The 27,987-nt window shown below is 40.3% G+C and overlaps 1 protein-coding gene and 1 long non-coding RNA gene across 2 annotated transcripts; one reads left to right on the top strand and one right to left on the bottom strand.

Annotated features, from left to right (window-relative positions):
- Window positions 1–597: 597 nt before the first annotated feature.
- LOC139618592 (uncharacterized) lies at window positions 598–10,661 on the top strand. The gene is made up of 3 exons (XR_011689751.1): window positions 598–6,162; window positions 8,401–9,065; window positions 9,763–10,661. It is a non-coding gene; the product is annotated as an uncharacterized lncRNA (long non-coding RNA).
- Window positions 10,662–10,768: 107 nt separating this feature from the next.
- Window positions 10,769–27,765, bottom strand: gng13b (guanine nucleotide binding protein (G protein), gamma 13b). Its single transcript, XM_071474649.1, has 3 exons — window positions 27,291–27,765; window positions 16,846–16,972; window positions 10,769–14,705 (listed from the first exon to the last, which is right to left on the bottom strand). Exons 2-3 carry the CDS (start codon window positions 16,941–16,943, stop codon window positions 14,600–14,602), a joined length of 204 nt encoding a protein of 67 aa, XP_071330750.1. The 5' UTR covers window positions 16,944–16,972; window positions 27,291–27,765; the 3' UTR covers window positions 10,769–14,599.
- Between the last annotated feature and the right edge of the window lie 222 nt (window positions 27,766–27,987).

The following is a 27,987-nucleotide window of genomic DNA, read 5'->3' on the forward strand; positions in this document are numbered from 1 at the left end:
TTTATTATTATATGAGGTGCATTGATTCCTCTGGACTTTTCTCTGCAGCACAAAGATGATCATACTTGGTCAAAGGCAGATAAGGAATGCCTGTGGAAATTTATCGGGATTATCCTGGCTCAGCAACAACATTTTTTACCTGGGTCAAAGAACTCATGTGATGTTTTGTTTTTTTTTTTTTCTTTGTTAAGTTTGGCATCTCTCAGTGTCATCTTCTGGTTTCACAAAGGCTTGATCTTGTACGCTTGACTGCAGTTTTACTACATCCAATACTGTTTAGAATATAGTGTGTAGTATGTAAATATTTTTATGAAGTACCTGGACTCTAAACCCTTGATCCTGTGGGAAAAAGGTCATATATTTGACACCTGTCACATCTGTTGTGTCCATGTGGTGTACTGTATGTTTAACTAAATGTTTTAATTAAGTAGTTTGGGGTTCTTGTACTTTACTTCAGTATTTCTGCTTTGTGCAACTTAATCCTTCTACTCCACTACAGTTCAAAGGAAAATATTGCAGCTTTTGCACCAAAACATTTATCCATCAGCTATAGTTACTAGTTACCTCACCCAGATTAAGATTTACAGACATATTAGTACCTTAGAAAACATGATGTTATTGTACCCAACAGTATATGAGGTAGGTCATACATTAAATATTAACAATCACTTATAATGATAACCTACCACTCTCTGTGGCCATTTTTCTGCATAACAACAACTTTAGCTTTTTATACTTTGGGTACGTTTCACTGATAATACTTCTGTTTCTGTAAGATGTTGAATGCACTAGTTTTACTTGTTTCTACCAACTTAAAGAAGCTATTTGTGAGTTTTGCTTACTGCTACCATGCTAGACTTTACTCTACAAGAGCTGTCTCCCCCTTGAAACCTCCTTGTTTTGCTTGTTTCTATTACTGTTTTTCTCCCACTGAAGTTAGCACACTACCCAGTTGGCTTTGGCCCAGTAGTCCCATCTCATCACCTTCAGATACCGAGTCACTGTAGCATCCAGTCTGGCCTGGAAAAGTAGCGCTGCTCAGAGGACGTATCATAACCTCTTGTACTGTAAAGGCAATGATGACTGAAGCTCTTGGAAAGAGTGGCAAGCTGTTAATGCTAAAGTTGGCTCTGTAACAATAGTGAAATGTACAACCTTTTGACAAAATTTGCAGGTATAAGTGTTTTTTTTTTTTATGTGGGTAATTCCATTTTTAAAAAAAAGAAGACCCATTAGGATCTTTTCCACTGCCAGCCAAGTTTGCTTTTCTGTGTGGACTAAGGACATTCACAATTACAAGAAGCAGTATCATCACATGCAGTTACAGAGCTGACACAGAGACACAGAGGGTCTCTCATCTGAGCTGTACAGCTGCCATGCAGAGGTGCTCCTGTCAGTGTCGGCTCCTCCATATGAGACGCTTCAATCAGTGATTGTGTTAAAACTTATTTTGGGGGTTGCACCTCACTCTTTCATCCCTGAGTGCAGTGGAGTCGTGGTGTTTCTGGTTAAACAGCACCGTGCTGGGCAGGTGACAGTTGTGTCTACAGTGTTTGTGCTGAAAGATGAAAAAGGAGCAAAAACTAGAAACATACTGGAAAGACTGGAATAATACTTTTCCAACCCAGCTAAATATAAGTAAGAGGAACAAGAGGGAAGGTAGTTTAAAATTCCGACAGTATGGAAGGGATGTTACCGATATATTTAGTGAAAACTAATGCCTACAGGAAATGGTTTACATGTAACTATGTTCTGTAAGGTGAATGTACTGGAGCTGCTACGTGTAAAGTTCATTTCATGGTTTCATGCTGCAATATTTTCTTTCTGAAAATGCTCTAGAAATACCTAAACAGGGAACCCACATATGCTTCGACCTTTACATTCAACAGAACTGACCACTTTAATGCAATGGACATTCTACTTTAACTGGTCTGTATTCTCTGATAATGATATTTAGCCAACATTAGAGTTTTTGCATGATTTAAATAGTTTGATTGCCTTGTGTTACATTCTTGGACAGTGGGAAACTTTAACTTCTGAATGATGAACATTTTCTTTAAAAAGGCACCTCAGTTTTCAAATATCTGCTGCCTTGATTTGATATTCTGACAACACAGTGTGTTAAAGTAGTGGAGTTCAGAAGCCAACACTCAAGTTACAGATATTCTGAGCTTGACACTACCACTTGAACGCAGCAGACACCCCTCCCCAGTCACCAAAATATATTATGGTTGCACCTCCCCCAATGACCTGACCTCATATTTGATCTGGCTGGGTTATCTGAATTGAGTGAGTGAGTTGTGTGCTGGGTTATTATTGATCTTGTTGCACTGAGTTTGGATTACTGCTGGGTTAATGGGTGTGGAGCTTTGAATATCATGTTTAACTTGACCAGACTGCATCCGTGTATAGAGCTATACATCTTGCTAAGAGGCTTTTGGATATTCAGGCTCCTTGTTAAGCTGTGATTATCTGAACTGCCGGATATTTTTCTTGATTTCATCATTTTTAAGTAAACTAACAGAAATAAAGTGCTCCAACTCTTTTATAAAACACTTGGCTTCCACGCAATCATCTTCTTTCTATTTACAAGAATATCAAGTTTAATTTTATCTTCGTGTCTGCATTCAAAACTGCATGTTTTTGTTGTAAGATGTAAGCAAGCTTAATCTGTTTGTGAGAAAGTCACATTATCATATTAATAAACCCCTTTTGTAATTTTGTGCCTTTTGTACTGTCATCAGCCCATTGTCTTTGGTTAAGAAGCTGTTGCAGGTGTTATAAACTGTAAGCTACTTGGTGATAAAATATAGGTTAATTTGAATGTTTTTTCAGTTACATCACAAAATGTTAAATTATGTTGAGACGATTTTCTAAATGTAGAAATAACCCATGAGGAGTTAGACATATTTACAGCACTAATTTAATAACTGATATTCAGTATAAGTATATACAAATATACTACAAATACAATACTCACTACAAATAACTTAAAACATTTTTTATCAGCTTCCTTCTTGCTGAGAATTAGGTGAAAAGATTGATACCACTCTCACATCTGTATGCTAAACATGAAGCTAAAGCCAGCAGCTGATTAGCTTAGCTTAGCACAAAAACTGGAAAAGAGGGAAACAGCCAACTTACAAACAGCTAGGTTACAAAATCTGCCAACCAGCGCCTCTAAAGCTCACTAATTTATACATTATATCTCACTTGTTGAATCTTTACAAAAATGAAATGTAAAATGGTTAAGCTTAGCTAACCAGCTAAAAGCTGTAGCTATTTACTGTACAGAGGTGTGAGCTTTTCGTTTAACTCATGGCAAGAAGGAAAATAAACATATTTTCCACAGTGTCAAAATTTAAACCAGCAATACGTTTTTTGGCCTTTATCAACAACATTTTGACATATCCTCACGTTTAAGTTGATTTGTCAAAGTCAAACAACTTGGTCTCTACCAGCTCCTAATGCTCACTGTGTTCACCAGCTGGTTGCTGATTATAGGTGCTTTTCACGCTGCACTCGGGCTGGGGCTAACAGCTCCCTTAGCTTGGGGCTTACGGAGCTAGGCTAAGGCTAAGAAAGCTTTCACACTGGCACAATACTGGCATGTTCCAAAGTGGGCTAACCCCAAGTTTAGCCTAGTGCTTGCTGGCTCTGCTCCAGAGCAGCATTAGCCCAGAGTTTGCGGGATTATCCCTTCAAAATCAACTAAACACAGGGCTAAACGGTGCCATTGTGAAACGGTGCTACAGTAAATAATGTCTTGTTTTGGTTCTCCAATCACAGGACCTCTTCATCATTCATTCTTCTTCATTACGTAGCCTAGACCCATATTTGTATATGTTGCAGCTAATTGAAACTGGGAGGATTGTAACTGCGACGGCAACATCCACAGTCAAGCTACGACAACAATAATACAGTATGTCCGGAAGTGACAAAAGATCGAATTGGTCAAAAAGGCGTAAACAACATTGTTCCAGAGTCTGTGATCAGAGAAGTCTGTCCAAGACAAACTAAAGGGAACATGCTGCAATGGAAAGGTTTTCCACCATTTGTCAGTGTGCTGTTTGGTGCTGAGCAGGTAGTGTAGTGCTGCGCTCATTGTAAGAGCGATGAGAGAGAACCAGAACAATTCAGTTGTGATCTGAACAACTAAACAATGATCTGAAACTCACTATAAAGCTCTGCAAAGACGAAGGGAGCGGCATTTCTGAGAGATGATTCTCTGTGGGTTTATCACCAGCGTCAGCTTTTGTTTTCACTTTGTCAACTGATACATCGTTGTTATAAAAATATAAAAAACTGCTGCTTTAAAGCTAAATTATTAAAACCGCACTCATTAGTGATAGGCTGCCATTTTTTGTCCTTAAGCCATTTAAACACCCTTTAAAGTTTTTTCACCCGATGACAGGTGAAGTGAGAGAATAAGCCAAACATTTGCGAGCTGATCAAATGCAGCGCGTAGTGTGTGCTGCGAAAAGCTGCACCGAGCTGGCATAGCCTTGTAACAACATTTGAGTTTCTTGACAGCTCCATCTGGATCTAACAGAGTGTTATGTGAGTGTCTAAGCTGCAGCTCTGGTGGATTAACCCTTGCGGTGATAATGAGCGTCAATGGTACCCTAAAGACGAGGGCATACACTGCCCCGATCAGCCGATCAGCCCAGTAATCTCTAGGACCACGCAGGGGGTCGAGCAGATCGAGACACACTTAAGGTCACATCTTTTGAGAAAAACCCATGACAGAGAGAGACAGTTAATATTTTGGGTTTTAGGGAGTTACAGCACAGGAGAGACAGAATGTTCTTGAATGCCCAAAATAGCAGAAGAGAGAGAAAACAAACAGATCTCTCCGACTTGCTTCCTTAGAGCTGTTGCACACAAGGTTGCCTTCAAAGATGATAATGTGAGCTATGAAAAAAATCAAATTAAAATAAAAGAAGATAATTCAGTGGATCATTTTACCAGCTGAACTGTCTCCTGCTGGCACATAACTGTGTGATTGCTTGAAAGCCAATTATAATGAAAGATAATTTGAGCATGTTGACTTTTTAAAAAAATACTTTATATCGTAAGAAATAGTAATAAATCCCCATTATAATTGGAGATTGGAGACTGCACTCCCTAAATTTGTGACAGGAACAATTTGGAGCTGAACAACGTATTTGAAATGCATCAGTGAAAGAGACAGCCATGTACAAAGATAGTTACACATATTGGTCCTAATGTATGTGTGAATACTCTGCATGTGTGAGTGCTAGTGTTAGTTCATTTATTTATCAGGGACATCACGCATAAATTTATGGAAGTGTCTTACATTAATAATTTGCGCACACAAATTAAGAAAACACAACATTTAACTACATTGTTAACATTTTAACACGTGTTTTAGGGATGTCAACGTCAGCAAGACTTATTCATGTGTCTTCATCCAGAATTAAAACAAATTCAAGCTGTGTTTCTGTCTTGAGGTGCACAGAAATATTGATGGTATTTGTTCATATTATTACAAATACCATCAAGTGAAGTTTTCCACATTATCTTCCCTTTGAGCAAACACTATCTTACAGTGAAAGTAAATTTGCTAGCACTAAAAAGCCTTCAGCTGCCTGAGTTGATCACCATCACTTTCCAGGTTGTGTCTAATGTACAGTTCATAGCATCTCGCCAGTCGTTACAATGGTGTTAGACAGTTTTGACAACACTTGTATAAACTAGTTCTTTTGAAGCCTTTAAGTGGTGAGATGTAGAGGTACTTATATGCAGATTGTGTTACCTTTGGACAGAGCCCAGCTAGCTGTTTCCCCCCAGTTTTTAGTCTTTCAGCTAAGCTAAGCTAACTGGCTACTGTTGGTAGTACAGAGGGGTTATTTGTAAGCTTTCTCTGACACTGAACGTGATTGCTAGTAGCAGGCGGTGGTGATTGTCGCTTGACAAGAGCTTTGACCATCCCTGCATTTACAAGACAAGAGGTTATAATACGCCCGCTGAGCAGTGCTACATCTAGGGGCTAGTTGGTTAGCATACTAACTTTAGTCAAGGAAAAGACGGGATAGAGACAAGTGTTAGCACTGGTGTTGCTTTCCACTGCTGTAGACAGCTCTTAGTGAGTAAAGGAATGAAGTTTGATGTTGAACTCACAAAGTTTCTTCTAGACTGGTAAGTAAACAGCTCTAAATGCTAACGTTACCTGAATAGCAAAAACTACAAATAACTCTTTTAATGCCGGTAATTCATCTTTTTGTCTCAGACCTTCAAGGATTGCTTATATACTCAATATGGCACTGGACGAAGGGGTGTATTACATGTCTGAGAACAACGAGTGAAACAATATGTGATGTTATGTTCAGTTTCTGCACATAGAGCTCAGCCCAGTCAACAGAGAAGTGCATTCATGAGAGGGTGGGGGAGAGAGAGAAGGTCCCCAAAAGAGTGGATTAAAACTCTCAGATTAGATGGCATCTGGTGACCTCAGCAGCACAGAGAGCAGTCAGCCTGGTGTACGTGTTGGGTGTGTGTGTGTGTGTGTGTGTGTGTGTGTGAGAGAGAGAGAGAGAGAGAGATTATCACCAGCAGCAGAATGTGCATTAGAGATTGGTTCTGGTTCTCTTTGTATACACTGTGTGTGTGTGTGTGTGTGTGTGTGTGCGTGCGTGTGTGTGTGTGTGTGTTTGTAGTGGTGTTGCGGGTGGATTGTTAATCCTAATCCACTCGTGAATACATGCTGAGGACCAGCAGGCCATTAGCCCTTATTTTGTGTTTGTGCACGTGCATTTGTGCGTGTGTTTGAATGTGAGTATATGAATACATGCTCCTGTTTACCAGTGTGTGTTTAAGTCTGTGTGTGAATGTGCACACACATGTGAAGATGCACTGGTATGCCTGTGTGTATGAGAGTGTAATCTGAGAGTGAGTGGCGGGTTAGAGGGCCATTAACCAGAGCATTAGCCCTGACTGCAGACGGACCGAGGAAACGGAGTGAGGAGAGGGGTAGTGTGTGTGTGTGTGTGTGTGTGTGTGTGTGTGTTTGTGTTTGTGTTTGTGTTTGTGTTTGTGTGTGTGTGTGTGTGTGTGTGTGTGTGTGTGTTTGTGTTTGTGTTTGTGTTTGTGTGTGTGTGTGTGTGTGTGTGTGTGTGTGTGTGTGTGTGCACGGAGGAGAGCTGATGGTTTGAGGATTTCAGGGGGAAAGGGACAATGGGGTGAGGATTTAGCAGTGAGGGTGAGGGGGATTGAGTGCATTAGTGAGTACATGTGTGTGTCAGTGTGTGTCGAAGGGATTGAGGGGAGTTGACCCATAAAAAGCAGACAGACACACCCTGAGCAAGAGTCAGCCGCGCCATCATCCCTCCTCCCTATTATTCAAAAGGTACTTAAAAAAGCATTTTAACACAGAATTAATACACCAGTGCTGAAAATGAAATAATATTTGTGCAATAAATCAAAGCAATTGTCAACACTGTCTCCTAGAAATGACTGTTATATGCAACACATTTTCCATTGCTCAAATGCATTTTGAAGGAAATGTAATTGGGACTGCATCATGTTTTCTATTAATGTAAAAAGGAAATGTTCATTTATGTGTTGCAAGTTACAAATGCCGTGCAATATTCTCGTGTTGTGACTACACTGGCTAAACTGTTTTTATGGTTATGTTTAGGTTCTGGTTTGACAGTCGTGTGTGGATCAAAACTGATGCAGCAGAACTAATAATATCATAGTTTTATTCTATGCATTCGTCAAAACCTGTCACTACTACATTACCCACAAGTCAACTCATCCACCTAGAGTCAAATATGTTATATATTATATTATGTATATATTATATATTTCCCTATCATGTGATAACACTTACAGAACCTTCACTGTGCAAAGGCTTTTATTTTAAAGTTCCTTCTTGTGCTTCAGTTATTGAGAGACAGCAAGTTGTTTGTTTTCTTTATAGGATGAATTCTACCAGCTACTAGATTTTTATTCTCCAGCTGATGAGTTTCTGAAATATTAAACTATACATTTAAAGGGAGTTCATTTGTAAAAGAAAACTTCGGCAGGTTACACAATAAAAAAGCACAATGAAGAATAGCAAGTCATAAAGTAATGGCAGTTGTAGAACATGTATGTAAAGTTTTCTATCGTTAATCAACATTAGCATAATTAGCTAATGGTCATACCAGACCAAGTAATGCTGTAGGGACAGAAAATCACTGTGCTCACTGAATTCAGTAAAGGGGTGTTTTTCCCACGTGAACTAAACTTTTTATTTGAAAGAGGAAAGATGTTATTTCTTCACGTAATTTTCAGAGTGAGCAACATCCGAAACAGTGGTGCTATAATCCCCAGCTGCTCATATGTTTTCGTTGTACACACTACTTTATGTTGCTGTCTGAATTTTCCTTACAGCACACTGTGGATTAATACTGGAGGGAAGTGACAGGGATGAGATGGATAAAAGGAGAAAAGCCCGAGAAAGACAGAGAGGGAAAGAGAAAGCGAGACATTGACAGGATGAAAAAAGTGAGAGCCCTCATATATCTCCCGTTTTCTATTATTCATGAGTTACAAGAAGCAGTGGAGGGGAAGGAGGAGAAGAGATTGTAGCTTTCTGTCTTTGCCTTGAATGCATCTGCCCCCTCTGTCTTTGCCTCCTTTCTTTTAATCTCCTCCACTTCCTCTACAGGTCTGTGCTTCTATCATTCATTTATCTGTCTCTGTCTTCTCTTGCAGATTTTAACTTTAAAGTTTTGTATCAGAGGCGAAAAAAACTTGAGGTAATCACATTAAAGTTGAGGAAGGACTGAATAAAAGACAGAAGCAGGACAAGATGCTAAGAATCTGAAGGCTAGCTACTAGCTAAAAATAACTATTTCACGACTGCCTGCCATGATAGCTAATTAACTAGTGAGCTAGACAGCCACCTGACTTTCCATGATCATGAATGTTAATATGGTCATGAATATCCCTAACACTGATATTTTAACTAAAATGTATTTCTTTGACGTTTCATGAAGAATTTCTGAGGCTGTATTTAGCTGGGCACTGCTGTCTTCAACAAGCCTCTTTGCAAGGTGAGAATTTAGTCATTTCACGAACAAATCCAGAAAGCAGAGCCGCTCCAAGAGGCTAAACTTTTTAACTACTTCACTCTAGTTTCTGGAGCCGTGGAGCATCAGACAAAAACCCAGCAAAAATGAAAGTGGCAGAACGATATGCTACAAATTTTGAAGGCTAGCATTCTTACTTCAATCTGGAAAAGATGACTATTTCTGGTTTGACACGTGATAGATAGCCAGTAAGTTAGCAGGCTTTCCAAGACCAAGACCACTAATATGTTGAGTATGATTGAAGAAATATGTCAATTTAAGATTTGTTATTTTCTCAAGCATCCATACTGTCGTGTTGATCACAGCTGCAGTTGTTGTCATTTTTGTGGGATTTTTTTCTGTCACTATTTTAGATTAATGTATAAATAATGCTATTTTTTTGGCCCTAACACTAGAAGGTGACATTCCAGTGCTTAATGCCTCCGTGAGCACAACACCAGACCCACAGTATTCAAATTATTGATGAAATTGAATCAGAGGTTTAGAGCCAAACCGCTCTTATTATGGATTTGCAGTCAAAAATACACACTCTAATCACTTTATTAGGAACACCATACTAATGCTGGTTAGGGGCCAGGGGCCTGTCATTGATTTGTTGTTGGAAATTTTCATTTGACCTTTTGCTCCATGTTGACATGACTGCTTCACATCATTTCTGCAGATTTGTCAGCTGCACATTGAAGCTGTCAATCTCCTGTTCTACCACATCCCAAAGATGTTCTACTGGATTCAGGTCTGGAGACTGGGGAGGCCACTGAAGTTCACTGAACTCATGTTCTTGAGACCAGTTTGAGACGACTTTTGCTTTGTGCATTATGGCGCATTATCCTGCTGGAAGGAGCCATTAGAAAATAGTAAACTGTGACCGTAAAGGGAAGAACAGGGTGAGCAACAACATTCAGACAGACTGTGGCAGTCAAACCATGACCGATTGGTATTAAGAGCCCAAACTGTACCAAGAAGACATTCCCCAAACCATTACACCACCAGCAGCAGCCTGGACTGTTGCCACAGGGCAGGTTGGGCTGGGTTCATGCTTATGACAGATTATAACAGATTCTGACCCTACCATCTGCTGTCTCAACATAAATCCTGATTCTTCAGACCAGGCTACATTTTTCCAGTCTTCAGCTGTCCACCTTCTTTGAGCCTGTGTCCACTGCAGCCTCAGATTTCTGTTCTCCCACTGTTGTAGTGTCAAGGTTCAACATGTTCACTCTGAGAAGCGTTCCTGCCCACCACACTTCTAAAGAGTGGTTATCTGAGTGACTGTAGCCTGTCTGTCAGCTCCAACCCATCTTGATGACCTCTCTCATCATCATCATCATCACTTGAATGCTTTTTATTTTTGGCTCAATTCTGAGTGAAAACTCAAGAGACTGTTGTGTGTGAAAATCCCAGGAGAGCAGCAGTTTAATCCCATGTGACACCAACGATAATGCCTCGGTCCAAGTCACTGAGATCACATTTTGATGTTTGATGTGAACATTGGCTGGAGCTCCTGACCTGTATCTGCAGGATTTTCTGCACCGCACTGCTGCAACATGATTGGCTGACTGGATGAATGCATGAATAAGCAGGTGTTCAGGTGTTCCTAATGAAGTGCCTGATGAGTATATATTTGTGGGACTTAGAGGTGCATACAAAACAAAACAAAAGAGACAACAGGCTGTCTAAAAATCTTCTACTTTATTCAATAAGATAAATGTTTTTGTAAAACATTCAATAAAAAATGATTTTTAATTTATTGCTCATTGTCATCTTTACGCTAGGACTTGATCTGATGCATAATAATTTTTCCAAAGCACTCTCACAAGGAATATGTTGCTAGATATTTAGACAAGGTTTTATGCTGTCATTATAATAGTAATAACATACATACATACGCACGTTCTGATTATATAAAAACAAACCAAACAAGTAAAGTTACAGTAGCAAGACAGAAAAAAAAACAGACCAGGGACAGGCAGAATCAGAAATCCTCTCATGTACTTCTTTGTTTTAGGCCGTTGTGACACAGCATCTTTTGCTTTCCCAGTGGTGTTGGTGCAAGAACTTAAAGAAAGCTTTGAATCTTAAAACCCAAAAATCATGTTGAAAGAGGGAATAAACTTAAGCCGAACACTGGAAAAGCAAAAAATGTGTATTGTGAACTTTCCCCCATCAAAGCCATTTTAAAAGTCCCCTGTCACATTAATCATGAAACTAACTATGTTTTAAAAACAAAGCTATAGTTTTATCAACTACTTATCATACAGTAAACTTTCCTACACCTTAACTGTTAAATAAAATATAAAATAAAATAATTGAACCATGGGACTTCTAAAACGGCTCCATTTGGAGTTCATGTTGCAAACGGTTTCTGCTCAGAGTTGTACTGGACATCATAAATACACAGGCCTCACTTCAGGCTCAGTGACAGAGTTTTACATTCGAGGTTTTTATTTTGTTCCCAAAAGTATTTTAAGAAATATGAAACATGTCAGTCTGATTGGATGCAATCAAAGCATCTCAGACATGTTTTAAAAGTTACATGCAAGCAATAATTAAGATAAATCATTTACCAGCACATCATGGACCATTTCATTGTTTTAAAAAAAGAGGAAATTGAATATTTGCTGTTACACATACAAAGTTGTCCCAGCACTGAGTAGCCTTTAGGGAACTGGGTCATCTAGAGGAAAATGTACATGAGTCTCATTACAGTACTGAGATGATGTGAGGCTCCGCTGTCCCCGAGTCTTTTAGAGAATCCCACACCCTTGCCACTCCTCCCCTCATACACATTCTCACTCAGAAGTGTGTGTGTGTGTGTGTTTTGTTGATCTGCACGGCCTCAGGCCTGCCTGTGTGTGTGTGAGACGCAGCTGCATGTGTTTATGTGTGTGCGCATCATAATCCACATGGGAGCCTGATGTCCAAATTGAAGCACTTTGTTTGAAAATATGCACACACAAACACGCAAGTGACACAGCCACACACACGCGCACACACAGACCAGCACAGAGGTCAGTGGTGATGTTCGAACCTCATGCCATATATTTACATTCTTATATTAAGGAAACTGTGTACAAGGCAGTAGTAGATGTGATCTGGCAAGGTGTAGTCTTTTTTTTTGTTTTCTTTTTTTTTTTTGGTCTTTGTTTTTTTTTCAAGTTGAGGAAGAGGGAGTGCAGGCGTAGGAAACAAAAACTATAGGTGAGAGAAAGGTCTCGTCAATAAATAAATAAATAAATAAACCAAGTCTTGATCAATAAGTTAATAAGTTAAAGGGGTCGATCTGTACATGTGTGGAGAGAGATAGTGTGCGTGTGGTTTGCTTGCACGTTGCATGTGTGTATGTGTGTTTGTGTGTTGCCCTAGGGTCTGTTTCTAAGGAGGAGAGGGAACAGCAAACTGGAACCCCCTCCAGAGACCCAGAGCTGCACTCTGCTCTCACAACACAAACAGAGCTGCTATGACTCTGTCTGACCTAATGACACTGAAGCAAAACAACACTGGGTCCAGATCTCTCTCTCCAGTAAATCTGATAACCATGCATTATGAGTAGAAAGCTGAAAGCACGACTCATGTTGCTGTCGTGGTGAACTCCTCTTGGGTTCATGCATGTTCAGGCTTCGGTCGTTTGGTCGAGATCATTGGCAGTAACTCTGTGAGATATTCTGTGTGTGTGTCAGACGTTCTCTTAAGATGTCAGTATGATTCAAAGAAGCGCTGTGGGAGTAGGGTGTGTCCAATAAGTTTTGTAACTTTCCAAAGCCTACATGTACGCCCACTTCTTACAGAATCTAAGCAGGTTTTCTCTCAAGATCTTGTTTTCAGTATTATGTTGTTTCCATCACTTCTGATGTGTGCAACCAAATTCAACACCGTGAATGTCTCAGAGGAAATATTATCTGAAAGTTTGCACCATTATCCTCATTTGAAACCATTGTTTCTTGCCCCTCTCTAATAGCAGGCGCTTCACCCTGTGTGGCCGGAACGGCTACAAACAAGTTTGTCTTCTGATTTGATCACATGACACAACACACGAGCTAGTTTCAAGCATACTGACATCTATAGAAAATAAACTTGTTTCCATGTGACAAAACCTTGGAATACATCTTTAAAAAAATCTGATCTGTAACAGTCGCATTTGCAAGTGTAGTGTAATTAGTCAATAATTAACATGTTTATAATTAGTGAATGCACCATAAGAACCTATAAAGACTTAAAATTAGTAGCAGGGATAATTCATACTGTTACACTGGTTTACAGCATAGGGATATAATGTATTGAAACTGCCCTCAAGCTGAATGGAGAATGGCTTGAAAAAAGACTGTTTACACTCATTTCATGCATCGTGGATGGATAGAAAACATCAACAAAGCTAAGTGGAAATGCATCCAAGGAGCCTTCAAGATGGACTGAAACCACCTTAGAACCTAATCCATAAATACGATTCAACTGCAGGTGTATTGATCTGAAGCACGTAGCCCCGGAAAACCAAGGCAGACTGCAGTCAGATTCATGAGCTGGTTAATGTAAATGGGGCCAAAATGGTTTAAAAAACATTATGATGAAGAACAAGCATCTTCTTTTGGTAAAGGCAAGCAAATACATATGAAGACATTATCAGCATATACTACGAGTCTTAAATGTCCTTTATGTGCGGCCCTTACATGTCTTACAGGGCCGATTTCTAACTTGATTTCTGACTTAATAAAACATTAAAACCATAGTCTGTAGACCAACATAAGTAGATTCTTGGTGTTTAGTTTACTGTATGAACTAAAAATGATCCTCATTTAATTATGAATCATTATAGGTTCTCATGGCAAGGTTATATTTTTTCTAATAAGGTGTTAACATATTAACTGTAACTACATTTTCAGCCACAGACTTGAGCAATCTATTAACTTTCAAGCTAAAAAGAACCACAATTCTGTTTTTTATCACGTAAGAGCAAATGGTTTATATCTCACTGAACACAAAATCCCCCAGCAGACCTACAGTCCGTTTGGTAGTGTGAATCTGACTCTACAGTTTATTATACTTCATCAATGCATTATAAATGGAAGAAATAAAAACTGCTATGCTCAGAATGACGACTAAGAATAGAGAAAGCTTGTGACTGGCAGCTGCATAAATAAATCTTTATGTATCCATATAGAGACATGTAGTAGGAGTATTGATCATTGTCATAATATCATAGTAACGATGCATTGCCGTGGCAGGAACAAACTTGCAGTGAATGTGTGGCAGTCAGGGAAAAACCCCAAAAGTTTGAAATGTGAAAGTGTGTGAGAGTGTGTGTGTTTCTGTGCCCTTGCTGGGGTGTGTTTTTTGGGAGGGGTTGGGGGATATCTGCTGTTGTACATTCACGGTAAAAGGTTGGGAGGCGCTGTCCTGCCGCGGCCTTTGCAGGCCAGGGAGGGTCAGGTTCAGGGGTCATCTGTGGGTGTATGTTGGTCAGCGTGGTTGAAGTTGAAAGGTCATAGCAGGTTGGGTAGTTTCTTCTAGAGAAGGATGCATTTTCCTTTCTCCACCCATGGGTTGTTCTTCATCAGCTCAGGGTTCAAAAAGGGATCCTCTGGGACGCCATCCTCTATCCACTTTACCAAACTTTGAGGAGAGACAGAGAGAGACATTTTTTAAATTCCAGAGGGAGTTTATTACCACAACCCATCCTCTATCCATTTCCTCTTTTCCATACAAGGCAAGAAAGAGCAACCAGACATAACTAATCACATTACTTCTGCAGCTTTTTGGGTACTTTTACTTTTTTGGACATTTATTATCTTAATTAAGTCCTTGTGTACTTTACTGCAGGTGAAATCACATCCATTAAAAACAACAAACATTCCTGGCTCTTCATAAACTTTAACACTGGTAAGTTGCAATTCACAATCTACATCAGTTTTTCCACTTGCATGAAAGCATTGCTTGATATTCAGGGAGATAAAGCTTATTCACTTTCTTGGCAAGAGTTGGATGAGAAGATCAAAACCATTCTTATGTCTGAAGGACAAAGGTGAAACCCTGGCCAAGAAATAGTCTGGCACACAACACTCCTTTCACACTTTGGTTTTTGTACAAATAAAAAAAAAAAACCCAAAACAAGACACACTAATGAGTTTCTGATGTGGTGAATTTGATGGGTAGAGCCAGATTAGCTGGTGATTCCTGATTGCGGTCTTTATGCTAAGATAAGCTAAGCCAACCTGCTAACGATATCCTCATCAAACTCTCACCCAGAAAGCAAGTAAGCCTTTTTATCAAAATATCAAACTATTCTTTAAAAGTGACTTTCAAAAGAAAAAAATACACCTTCTTCTTCTTACAAAGGTAAAGTTGAACTTTTAAACAACAAAACGCACCATTGTTCACTTCACTGCACTTAGAGATTTTTCTTCTACGGCCGTACTTGGTCTGGTATGACCAGTAGCTTATGATGGACAATGTTAGCTAATGTTTTCTAACTTTAGTTAGCTACTGTTTTGTAATTTTGACCAGTTGCTTCAGGTGGCTAATGTTAGGAAATGTAAGCTGTGTAATGTAAGTGATTTCACCATTAAGGTAAAACTAGAAGTAAACACATGGCATTTACTGAGATGTTAATCATTGACATGCTAAAATCTACTGTGACAAGCAAAATACAATCTATGAATTAATTCAGCATCAGTTACAAAACAATAGCTAATATCTAGCTTGCGCTAATGCGTTTACTTCTAGTTTTACTTTTATGATAAAATCATTAACATTATATTGCACAGCGTGTCAGTAGCACATGTAAAGAAAGATTACAGTATACTGACTACTGACACCAACAACAACAACAACTAACAACAACAGCTGACTAACCTTTGCTAACATTACCTAACATGAGCCACCACAGGCTGGTCATGCCAGATCAAGTAGCAGATTTTCACACTGAAATTAGCAAAACCATGTTTTATTGGTGAGGAATTTAATTTCCATCTGTAAGATGAAGGATATGCAATTTCTTCTCCCCAATGTTGCATTTTCTCACTTAAAATTCAGTTTAATATCCATAAAATCCTTCTACTTGAGTAAGACAATGCACTATTTCCATCAGTGCTTCTTCTTATTTTTCATTAGTTATTTTTTTACATTCTCAAGTCTTCCAAGCAGGGTTTCAAAACACTGGCCCTGAATACTCTGGCACTCTACATGAAAACCGGCATTAGTCAAAAGACAGTCCGCTCTAGCGGTGCTGATGAAGCCTCAGATGAAGGGTTTTTTCAGAGTTTCCTTGATTGGCCCTTAATCTACTGGCACCGCTGTGAGAGTGTGAGACAGACAGAGAGTGCTGTACAGAACCTAATGATGGCTGCAGCTTTGCTTAATGCTCACATCTGCCTGTGGCTTTGACAATAGCCTTCAAGGCGGTTACAGTTAATAAAGTCATATTGCTATTTTACCACTGTGCTGGAATGTCTAATGCTGTCATCACCAAAATCATTACACTTATTAAATCATTCTATTTATTACAATGAACAACATCTCATATTTCTTATCTTTTATTTTTTATGGCACATAACTGAATAAACCACTGAAAGATCCACAGCAAGTGAGTAAGTTGAGATTTTGTCAACTACTAAAAAAAAATACTGTAACTAGTTTTGATGCAGCAAAAACAAAGATATTTTATTTCTGACATCAGTACTTGTTCTGTGAAAAGTTGTTTGAGGGGCTTTAACTATACAGAAGTTTGTAGAGCTATTGTGGAGTAACTACTCACTCAGTCACTGTTTTGGAGGACTTCTCTCGTTTGAACGCCAGCTGGTACTTGAGGCTCTCCACCTCCTTCTTCATCTGGGGCAGGTCCATCTCATCCATGGCTGCAGCTTGATGTAGAGCTTCTCTACCTGTGCACAGCAAGAGGAGGGTAGAGTTATATTTATACTGTTAAATAGTAGGCAGACACACTCAATACAACTCTGCCCTGCAGCAAGAACACCACGAAGTACATCTGATTTATAACTGCTGCTTAGAGATCCCACCTACAGAAAGGGAGAATAGAGGCTGTTAAATTCACAGAGTACAACCAAGTACTGCCAAAACTGGAAGACCCTCTTGACACCACAGGATATATTCAGTTGCCTTCTTTTTTGTCCTTTGGGCTGCATGTTTCGAATGTTGTTGAATATGCCACGTATAATTAACGTTTGTAAACCAATATGACATCAATTTCATGCAAAGCTTGCTTCATTTCTTATATAGTGCCACCTTTAGTTTGGCAATTTTATACACAGATTAATGATGGCAGGTTAGAGTGGAGTTGATATTCAATACCTGATGGGAGGGAAAGCAGAGAATGTTTTGCTTCTATACCCAAAGAGAGGAGAAAGGACCACATGTACTTGTGCTATGTCCCATTTCTTCTTATCACCCTCTTCCCTCCCTGTCCCTGATCCTATTGCGTGTGCTTCTGAAATGTAGTGGTGACCCAACACAAAACTACACTCTGTGAGATAAGTGTTTAGCTACCCCCCTAACCCCCTCCATATCCCCCACTTCAGCGAGGACTGGATGGAGAAAAAATAAAAAGAACAGTGAAAGGCAGCCGTGCAGCTTGAAACTGTGAGATTGTTTATTACAACCAGGGCTGCTCGTACCCCAGGACGTACCTCTGTAGTGTCCAGGTAATACATGAAGGACTTGTGAACTAACTTACATGAAATATAAATATATATAAAACATATTTGAAATTATTACATTTGAAAATTATTTATCTACAACTCCAGACAAAAGTCAACTATAGTGAGCAAGCAGTTGTCTAAATAGTTAGCAGTTAGCAATGGACACATGGTTAAGTTAGTTACCTAAATGTATTGGATAAATGGTGAAAAAGCTGAAAGTAATGAATAAATAGATGTAACTAAAGGTTGTGGATAAATAGTTCAATTAGCTAAAAGAAATGGATATTTAAAAGTATTATCTAAAAGTATTGGATGAATGGCAAAACTAAAACTATTGGATAAGTGGTTAAATAGGTAAAAGTAGGTTAATGAATAAACAGTTTCTAGTATCTAAAAGTAATGGATACATTTATTATAACAACAGTATTAACTTTTATATATTTGATAGTGTATTATTAGTGTTTAGTCAGTCAGAAGTGTTAAATAACATCTCGTTTAAAATCAGTTCAACTGCACGTGTGTCAGTGAGGGGTTACTTGAGTTCATCTGAAGCTGTCAGGGCACATCAGACAAAAAAGGGTGTGGGAAAAAGGCCCCACACGTTTGTCATTTGTTTACATGTTGTTTCTACTCTAATGCTCTATTTAACCATAGATCACAAGAGCCACCTCTTTTAATCAGCTCTCCATTTGTCTGATACTGGTAGAAAGGTCTGGTGAGTAGCAGCACAACTCTAATGTGAGGCACCACTGAACACCTTGGCTGGCATCGAGATAAATCAGTGAAGCCCATTTATAATTTCACCAAGATGCCAGGGCCTGACAACCTTAATCATCCTGTTTTGGCCGGCCATTTTTTGGAGGCTCGTAAGTGAGCAATGCAGTTTAGATATGTAGGCTGTTTGTATGCTCACCACATAACAGGCCCTTGTCCTTTAATGGCCTCTGTGAGGTGAGGGATAAAGTAGACACTTGAACAAATCCCATCTAGTGCTGATAGGAAGACTGTTAAAAGAAGGGAGAGGACGCAGGCTTGTATATTTACACCTCTGCAAAAAGATATTATTAGTATTATACTCGATAAGTGACCTTTAAACTGTTATATATCTTGTATCCTGTGTAGGAAATACGCTCCTCTTTTCTTCAGCACAGTTTCTGTATATGACACCAGCGCTTCTCAGATTTCTGATGATTAGATTTTCCCCACAAATCTTGCACATAGTTTCTAAAACTGTATGCAGCTGCAAAATCTGAGCCACCCACCCAGCATAATACGATCAGTTCTCCCTTTACACAACCTGCAGAGATTAAAGCATCAGTAATATGCACTTTAACAGGTCATATCCATTTTGTTTACACTGCAACTCAGTAGGAGGAAATGCGGTTAGCTAAAGACAAAATCCATCCTGTGGAGACAAAATGGTGCTTTTTATCACGTCACACTTTATTAGCTGTAATCAAAGTTGAATATTGAGTACTGCTTGACAAAATGTACCGTAACTGTTTCATGTCATACAATTCACAATCATATTCTGAATAGTATCTGTATAGTTGATGAGAAAGTAAACACTAACATGTGTCTGTGGCAATAACATTGAAATGTTTTAGTGCTTTTACTTGTTACTTGTTAAGTTTGTGCTAAATAACGTTTCTGCAGGTGCAGTTATATGAGGTTATCAGTGCAGCCTTCCAGTACACTACAGCCTTGTGTGAGAGGCAGACACATGGAACCAGGTCAAAGTCATAGCTACAGCAAACTGCAGGGCTGCACTCCTGTGTAGATGCACTGCGCTATCCAGGTTAACTGAGCCAACATCCTTTTAGTATCTACAAAGCTCATTGCTGCATTAAACTGAGAGCTTTCTTTCTTTCTTTCTTTCTTTCTTTCTTTCTTTCCAACCACTCAAATGTCTGAGTTCCGTACGGAGCTGGAGTCCAGACGTGGCGCGCTAACCTACCATCAAGACTGGAGACAGGAGGAAACAGCTAGCGGGACTTTGTCTAAAATGAAATAATACAACTAACAGCCACTCTGATGCTCACGATGTGTCTTGTTTGTTGAAGCTGACAGAACTGAAAAAAAACAACAACGTGATTTTAAAGTGCTGTTACTTGCTGGAACTTTTTGGTGCTTTGTGTCCAAACAAAAGATTTAGCTAGCAAAGGCTGCTACAGCCAATAATACTCCACAGAAATATGAGGTTTACTCAACAAATCTGACACATCACTACATCTACTGCCATTTTTACATTTCTGTTCATGTACAGATTCAATATACAACGTGTTGTTAAAATTAATGAGCTTTAAAAGATGTTGATAAGTGTATTTTTGAAGTTATTTACTCAGGGCTAGGCTAACTGTTTCCCCCCGATTGCAGCACTAGGCTAAGATGTCCTGACTCGAGCTACTCGACTAACAGGTGTGATGTCAATCTTCTCCTCTCACTCTCAAAAGTTCAGTAAATTAGACCTAATTTCCAAAACATTGAACTATTCCTTTAAAAGCACATTATATTTAGGATTTTTTAAAGCCCACACATACACATTTAGTTTTGAAGGGTTAGTGGAGTTAAATGTATTTTTAGCCATGTCCAGTCAGGTGTCTTATATGTTAGGAACAGAAGAGACTTTATCAGAGAGGCTATATACAAATAATAAATAATTCAACTCTCTGTAGCAATGTTGCCTTCATTCTCTTCCGCTGCGTCTTTTTCTTTGTCTCTTCCTCCTCCTGCTCTCTCGCACTCCCCACCCACGCTCCCTGTCCACTATGCTCTCTCAATAATACTCTTCCCCTCTTGTGTGTGTGTGCTTCTGATTGTGTCCCCTTGTGTGTTGTGTGTGTGCGTGTCTGTGTGAGTCATTTGAGGATTCGGGCGAGCCGAGTGCTTGTGTAGTCTGCACTCAGAATTGATCTCACTGAGGTGCTTCAACACAGAAACAACTATGGTATTTTTAAGGGACATTAAATAATACTTGATATTATGCAATTGTTCTTTATGACAGTTTAGTGAGTGAGGGGGCAACAGCAGCTCTGAATACAACAACTACTTCACCGCATGGTCAGGATGCTAATGAGTATTCATTTTGATTATTAATTTGAATTTCTTCTCCAAATCTCTACTTCTATTTTTACCATTATGTGGGTTGTGGTTGGAAAACTGGAAAAATGTCAAGTAAAAATAAAAATGTAATAACACAAAAGTGCTTTTCTTATAAATATGCTTTTATTCTACATCTGTCCCTGATTGTGAGTCTTCATAATCTTCCACACAGAATACAGTTTCAATATGGTCCGTTAAAAGAAAAGATCTACCTGCATGAGAAGAACACTACTATGTTTGAACACTAAATATGAAGCTATCTGGCTGCCAGTTATCTTAGCTTAGCATAAAAATAGGTAATAGCTAGGCTAGCTTTGTCTGAAGCTTTCTAGTCTTTATGCTAAGCTAAGCTAACCAACTGCTGGTTGTGGTTTCAAGTCATATCCCAATTAGTGAATTCACATGTTTATCACTGGGTTTTAGAGGTGATGCTGGATTTTGTTACCTGTGGGCAGAGTCAGGCTAGCTGTATCCAGATGTTTCAAGTCTTTATGCTAAGCTAAGCTAACCAGCTGCTGGCTGTAGCTTTATAATTATCCTACAGCGAGTGACCATATTGAAAATATGAAACAAACACATTAAAAATGACTTTAAGTATCATATAAAACAAATACTGCCTTAATACGCAGTTACATTTATGCCTTTGGGTGAAAAGAACACATTTTTTTACAGACCTGATCGTCAATATTTAAGCAACCTTAAGCGATAAGAGACAGTTAATGATTTTTCCTTCCACACAATGCATATTAGGACATTAGAAGTGAACTAATCAATTATCTGGCTGACCATAAAAAAAGCCTACGGTGTACATGTACATTTTTGCCAGATTTCAGCTTCTTAACTGTTTTTATTTGAACATCTCAGTCGCATATTATTACTTTGTAACAAGTGATTCAAAAGGAGAGACAAGAAAAGGTTGTAGCTCAAAAAAGGCAAGGCTGAGACTGTCAGTGAGAAAGATGTGTGTATGTGTGTCCTTCAGTGAGTCTGAGGAAAACACCGGGTGCAATATTTCACGACAACGTATGTGTTTGTCCTGCCAATATTAGACAGACAGAGAGAGGCAGAGCGACGGCAGGTCCTGGCCGTGGTCGGGTTTCAGCAGCATCCTCCAGAGACGACAGGAGGATTGGATGCTTTCCTCTTTCTAACTCTATCACTCACCATCTCCTTCATCCCTGTCTTCACTCTCTACCTCTTTTCCACTTTCACTTCTATTTGTCTACTCTATCCATCTGCTTCCCAGCAACTACCTCACTTCCTCCCTGTCTCTTTCTTTCATTTCTTATGCGAGTGTTTCTGTGTCTTTTTATTAATTCAGTGTCTCATCGTTTTTCTTTTCCCTTTCTTTCTCCGCCTGTCACTGTCTTTCTGAGGGCGAGACAAAGTTTTTGGGGCAGAATGGTGGGCGATGGAGGACAGCTAAAAAATCACTGCCAGGAAATGGTCTAAAAGCGAACCATCTGAATCAGCTATATTGATTTAATATTGTGTAACAGCAGCTTTAGCCTCAGTCTTTTAACACGATGAAGAAGCCATCGAGTGCACCTGGAGACAATGTTTTCAACCTCTTCATGAGGCTAGCGTTAGCTTAACTAGCCTACTACAGCAGATACATACCACGAGTGTTGTTAATTCAGCCAACAAAATCAACAGCTCCAGCTTAGAAATGTGAAGCCTGCTGTTTTCTGCTAAATCTGCCCCCGTTATCACTGTAAACTACAAATGCAAGTGCCGAAAGGTTCACCATGCTTTAGTTGCCATTAGCAGATGTTGTACTGCAAAAGTGGATGCTATAAAAAAAAAACTAATGAAATACTTTCCTTATATGTTCAGTATCAACATTTTGCATCTTCGTGGATACATTAGTTAACATTTTTTCTTCTTTCATCCACTTCTCATTATACTGTACAAGTATGAGGAAACAGAGATGACTTTGGTGTCAATGTAAGTTCACAGTCTCCTACAAAATGATTGTCTTTCTGTAATATAAATCCAGATGCAAATCAAAATATAAAATTTTATAAATGCACATATTATTATTCACTGACAAATAATATTATTTCTATAATTGTACTATTACTATTACAATATTGGGCCTTAAAAAGTAGCCGTAAGTGGTTCATGTACAAATAAATGTATTAAAAACACACAACAGTGGCCCTCCTTCCTCTCATCTTCCGTCTTTCCATTGCACCTGCCTCTAGCCATTATATTCTCCCCATTCTCTTCTCTCTCCATCATTTACCTTTTCCACTTCACTGTCTCCTTCTACTTCTCAAATTACTCTGCCTGGTATTTGCTCGATACTCGCCCATGTCTCCCTCTGTTTATCTTCTGCATCTCTGCTACCAGCTAATTAAAACCTGAGCAAACGTTAAACCTCAGACACCGCCCCATGTAAACCTTTCGCTCATAAAAACTGAAGTGGCTTGCTGTTGTCTTACACTGTGAGGTTTAAATCAAAAAGATGAGTTGAGGCGGGAAGTTTTCCCCCTCCACCACCTTCTCACTTTCTTCCTCTCATTGCTCTGATATCTGTTTTCTGTCCGTCTCCCGCCGTCTTCCACAGATGACTCCTCACTAAGTGCTCCCTGTCCATTTTGACAAATTCCACACAGTTAATCCATTTCTCCACACATTAGCCTTCTCTCCCTCTCTCTCTCTCTCTTTGTTGCCCTGCCAGGAGCTTGTTAGCTGTGGTTCTTACTGATAAAACCCTCCTAAAAGACACATTATACCTAAACTAGCAGTCATATTTAAAGGTGATAGTGAAGTATGTTAAAACACCAATATCTCTGACAAACCCAGTCTGATCCCCTGATAAAATTACTATAAACTAATTTCATAAACCCCTGTCTGCTTGCTGTCACAGGAAAGACCTTGACTTCCTCACAGTGTCTGGCATTCAACCATCTACTGGCAAAAGAAGCTAAAGGCTTTGCTTCATGTTCACACAGGATATGGTAAGGATGTGTTTGACTTCCATCTTAATGCAGTCTCATGACATCTACACGGATACACGGTGGAAATATGCTGCAATGGTCCTAGTCGTATCAGCCCTGAGAATTTAGTTTATATACAACGATCAACCTGACTGCAATGTTGTTGATATTGTTGGTTAATTCACATAGTTTGAAGTGTGTGTTTTTTTGTTGTTGTTTTTTTTTTTTGCTGATGAGGTAGTTCTGCAGGCTTCATGGAACCGTGACCACCTCCACACACGGGGCAGTTTGCAGTCAAGCGTGAAACGGTTCAGAGTCAGCACCTTCGGGTCTGAGGTCATGGTTCCGCAAACGGTTGATTTCCCCTTCGGTTTGGAAACGAGTTACTGTCCCAAGTGAAGGAGCTCAGCTGTCTCACAAGATCAAGCTGCCTGGACTTGAAAACAATATATAGAGACACATTGCTTGGGAAATTAGTGCAGTACTCTGTTGTGCAGCAGTGTAGCGGCAACATGAGTATTAAGTATGGGCTCAGCAATAAAAAAGCCCACAACCATTAGGAGCATGAGAGAATCAGCCGCTTCAAGTCCATATATGTGAGCAACAGGTGGATCAGTTATGCAGAAATCCTTCGCCTGAAGTCTAAAATTGGTGAGAATGTCAGTCTAGTCACAAACCGAAGTAGTTGACAAATTAAATGTTTGACCTGATGGTGGCGCTAGATGAAAGTTTAAGGAATAAGCAAAGTTATTACAGTTCATCCTGTGGGCAACATTAATGTCGGTGCCAAATTTCATGGCAATCTATCCAAAAGACATTTTATTAAAAACCACAAATGTCAAGCTCACGGTGGCACCAGAGGAAGAGTCAGGGGATCACTGAGGCTATGAGGATTCATTGTCTGGGAACCAGGAATGTCTGCCCCAAATTTCGTGGTAATCGATCCATTAATGGTTGAGATATTTCAGTCTGGACCACAGTGGTAGACCAGCCACTTGTTTTTCCTCTGCTGCACTGGATCATAGTGTACTGTGTGATGTGTTTTCACTGTAGCACTGTAGGAATAAACTTATAGTCACCTCATACATAATAACCGCATAACCGCCTGAACCAGGCTTTGTCTGCGTTTGCACTGAAACAACACGGTTGTGTGCTTACAGCAGTTTAACATAAAGTCTGACCCACAGCTAAAAAGTAATGATTAAACCCAGTTAGTGCAGAGGCCTCTTCATGGGGGTGGTGTCATTTTTACAGTATAGAATTAATGATTCACACTTGGTACATTATTACCTTCAAGCCAGAGCAATGAAAGGTAATCGAAGATAAATGTGATTAAAAAAAAATTAAACGTCCAACGTCAGTGTCAGTGTAATAAATTTCAGGATGGCAGTGTGGGGTGTTTGGTTCAGGTTTGGGTGTGTTAGCAGCGGTTACTGCGGAGCTGTAAGTCTAAACTGGGACACGTTCCATGAAGGGAGGCCGGGTTTGCCTCACGATTATGCTCAAGTATCATAAAAGGTGTCAAAGTTAATTACATTTTCTTTATTAACATTATTTTGTGGAGAACTTCCAATCAAACGTTTTCTTTCTCTCTCCTCCAGTGGCTTTGCATGAATTGCCTCAAGTAATTCACAACACACGAGGCAACAATGGAAATTTGTTGTTCATGCTTGGCATCCAAAAGGCTATTTGTGTGTGTGTGTGTGTGTGTGTGTGTGTGTGTGTGGTGTGCTTTTTAAGATATGTTTGGGTGAGTGTGTGGAGGGGAAAGTGGGGTGGTTGTTTTAGGGGAGGGTATGTAGGTCGCATGGTGATTTGGGTCAAAAGCATCCAGAGATTAACCTCTACCCCCTGTCTCCTCTGCTGTCTTCCCAGCCTCTAACAGTAATGTACTGCATGTGTGTGTGTGTGAGTGTGTGTGTGTGTGTGTGTGTGTCTCAGTGGAGCAGGTGGCAGCGTGAGGTGAGCTGCTACCAGTGTTTAATGTGTTAAACTGCTCTGCTCTCTATGATGATAGCTGAAGGTTAAACTGTCAAACCAAAGGTGAAAAGACATGAAGAAGTGAAGGTGAGTGAAAGAGGTGCAGACAAAAAGAGCAAGATAAGAGAGAGGAGGATGAAGAAGAGGTGGAGAGACAGATGAAGGGAAACAGAGAGGAACTCTTCTCGCCTCTATAGCTACTGCATTGTAAATAGAGACTAAAAATAGAAAGGAACAGGCAGAGCGCCTCTGACCAGCTGAGAGAGGAGACTAAGACAGAAAGAAGAGGCGCCATGCCGTTAAACTGAGGAGGAGATGCTGCTGAGGATAATAAATGCCAGACACTGACAGATGATGTTTGAGCTTTTACAACCAGGCGATCCGTTCGGCACCTCAATGAGCTCTGGAGCTGCTGGGACCAGCCCAGCTGATTTCACACCAGCATGGCCCCGGCTGCAGGGGGGAAGCGTCCAGTCGATCGCATCTGATCAATACAGGCCTGAACCGGGCTGGACAGAAAAAATGTTTGCATGTGTGAGGACACACTAAGGTCAGCTGTTATATATCTGCCTCCACTGCTCCCTCATTGACCAATCAGAGATCTGAGTGTTGGTCCCTCTCCACATCTGTGGGTGTGGGTGTGTGGAAGGGGGATCCACAGGGTGACAAGGTAATAGAGCCAGGACCAGGCCAGGTGGGGTGTTATCTGACTGGGCACCACCACCACAGTGAGAAGGTGATAGTTGGATTGTTAGTATCATTGATGGATTACTGAACACGACTTTAAAGTCAATTATATGAGCACGAAACAGCTACAAATTACACATGCACTACAAAGACACATAAAACATATACAAAGATGCTAAATAACCATAGAGAAACAGAATGACTACAAAGAGGCATGTAACGACTGCGAAGAGGCACAAAATAACCATAAAGAGATGCAGAACAACCATCATCATTTATTACACTAAATACGCAATCTATCTATTAATAATGTACACCTCAGAAACAGGGCTTTAAATTTGGGTCTTAGCAAGTTTCCAGTGTGCCCCCCTCTTTAAAAAAAAAAAAAAAAGGTGCCCCACTCCAGGAGCAGAATGAGGCCAGGAGAGAAAGAGGAGGAGGGGGTGTGCAGAGGAGAAATGTAAGTTTTATGTAATATTCGTGGGTTTCCACAAAGCCCAGTATAGAGGTGTGTGTGCTGGGGAGCTGGAGGCGGACAAAGTATGAAATCCTCCACCCGGGTTGTTGCACTTTGTGAAGTACACTTAAAAAAACTACTGATGACAAACCAGCACACAGTCCAAATGATTGCTCTGGCCTCGGATAAAGAGCTTCTGGAAACTCATTTTGGAGGATTTTGGAAATATGTATCATGCAAACTCATGTTTTTTTTCCTGCAGAAAGGCCTGTAGGCTAATATGCTAATAGAGACCCCGCTGTGCTGGCACAACGGGGGCCGTCAATGACTGTAACTGTATAGTGAGGCCACCGGAGACAGTCGCATCTCTTACCTCACTGATGCGCCGGTGGAGGCTGTTGCTCTTTCCAAGTCTGACCGGTGCAGTTAAAGCGGAGGGCGGGCAGAGGGGACAGCTGGAGCGGCACACGGGCAGAGCAGGATTTTTCTTTTATTTCCCTGGTGTAAAACCACTGAGAGCAGACTTAATGTCCGTGGACTGAGTTGGTCTCCGGGAGGCAGCGCTCTCTGTATCCACTGGAAAAGATCGTAGATAAAATCCGCAGTCTCCGGAGTCAGAGACGATGACGACCAGTCTGAGGCTTGTCTGGAGAGCTGGAGGAGAGTCTTCTTCCCCGCTGCTGAGCCGGGTCCGACAGTCCGGGTCGCTGTGGCTGCTGGGGAGGGAGAGACAGAGCGAGAGAGAGAGAGAGAGGAGGAGGAGGAGGAGGAGGAGGGGGCCGTTAACGAGCTGGTCCGGTGCGCGCTCCTCTGTTGGGATCCTCCTATGTGAGCGTCCGTGTGTGTGCGCGCACACGTGTGTGTGTGTGTGTGTGTGTGTGTGCGAGAGAGAGAGAGAGAGAGAGAGAGAGAGAGAGAGTTCTCTGAGGACGCGTTTAGAGAGTTGACCAGGCGAGGCGGGGGGTGGGGGTGGGGTGAGTGGGGTGGGGGTGCTTAAGCAGGTACCACAGTGTGGAGTCAAGGAGTCAAAGACTTCAATCTGTCCTCACTTCCCCCCCCCCCCCCCCCCC

The sequence above is a fragment of the Trachinotus anak genome, unplaced genomic scaffold (genome assembly GCF_046630095.1).
Source record: "Trachinotus anak isolate AG129_WGS33_773 ecotype Australia unplaced genomic scaffold, CSIRO_AGI_Tana_v1 ptg000003l, whole genome shotgun sequence".
Taxonomy (NCBI): domain Eukaryota; kingdom Metazoa; phylum Chordata; class Actinopteri; order Carangiformes; family Carangidae; genus Trachinotus; species Trachinotus anak.

Bases quoted from the DNA above. Each gene is read 5' to 3' on its own strand.
- gng13b (XM_071474649.1), bottom strand. From the start codon at position 16,943: ATGGATGAGATGGACCTGCCCCAGATGAAGAAGGAGGTGGAGAGCCTC. The intron at 14,706-16,845 runs GTGAGTAGTTAC...CTCTCCTCAAAG, and splicing joins TCCTCCAAAACAGTGACTGA to TTTGGTAAAGTGGATAGAGG.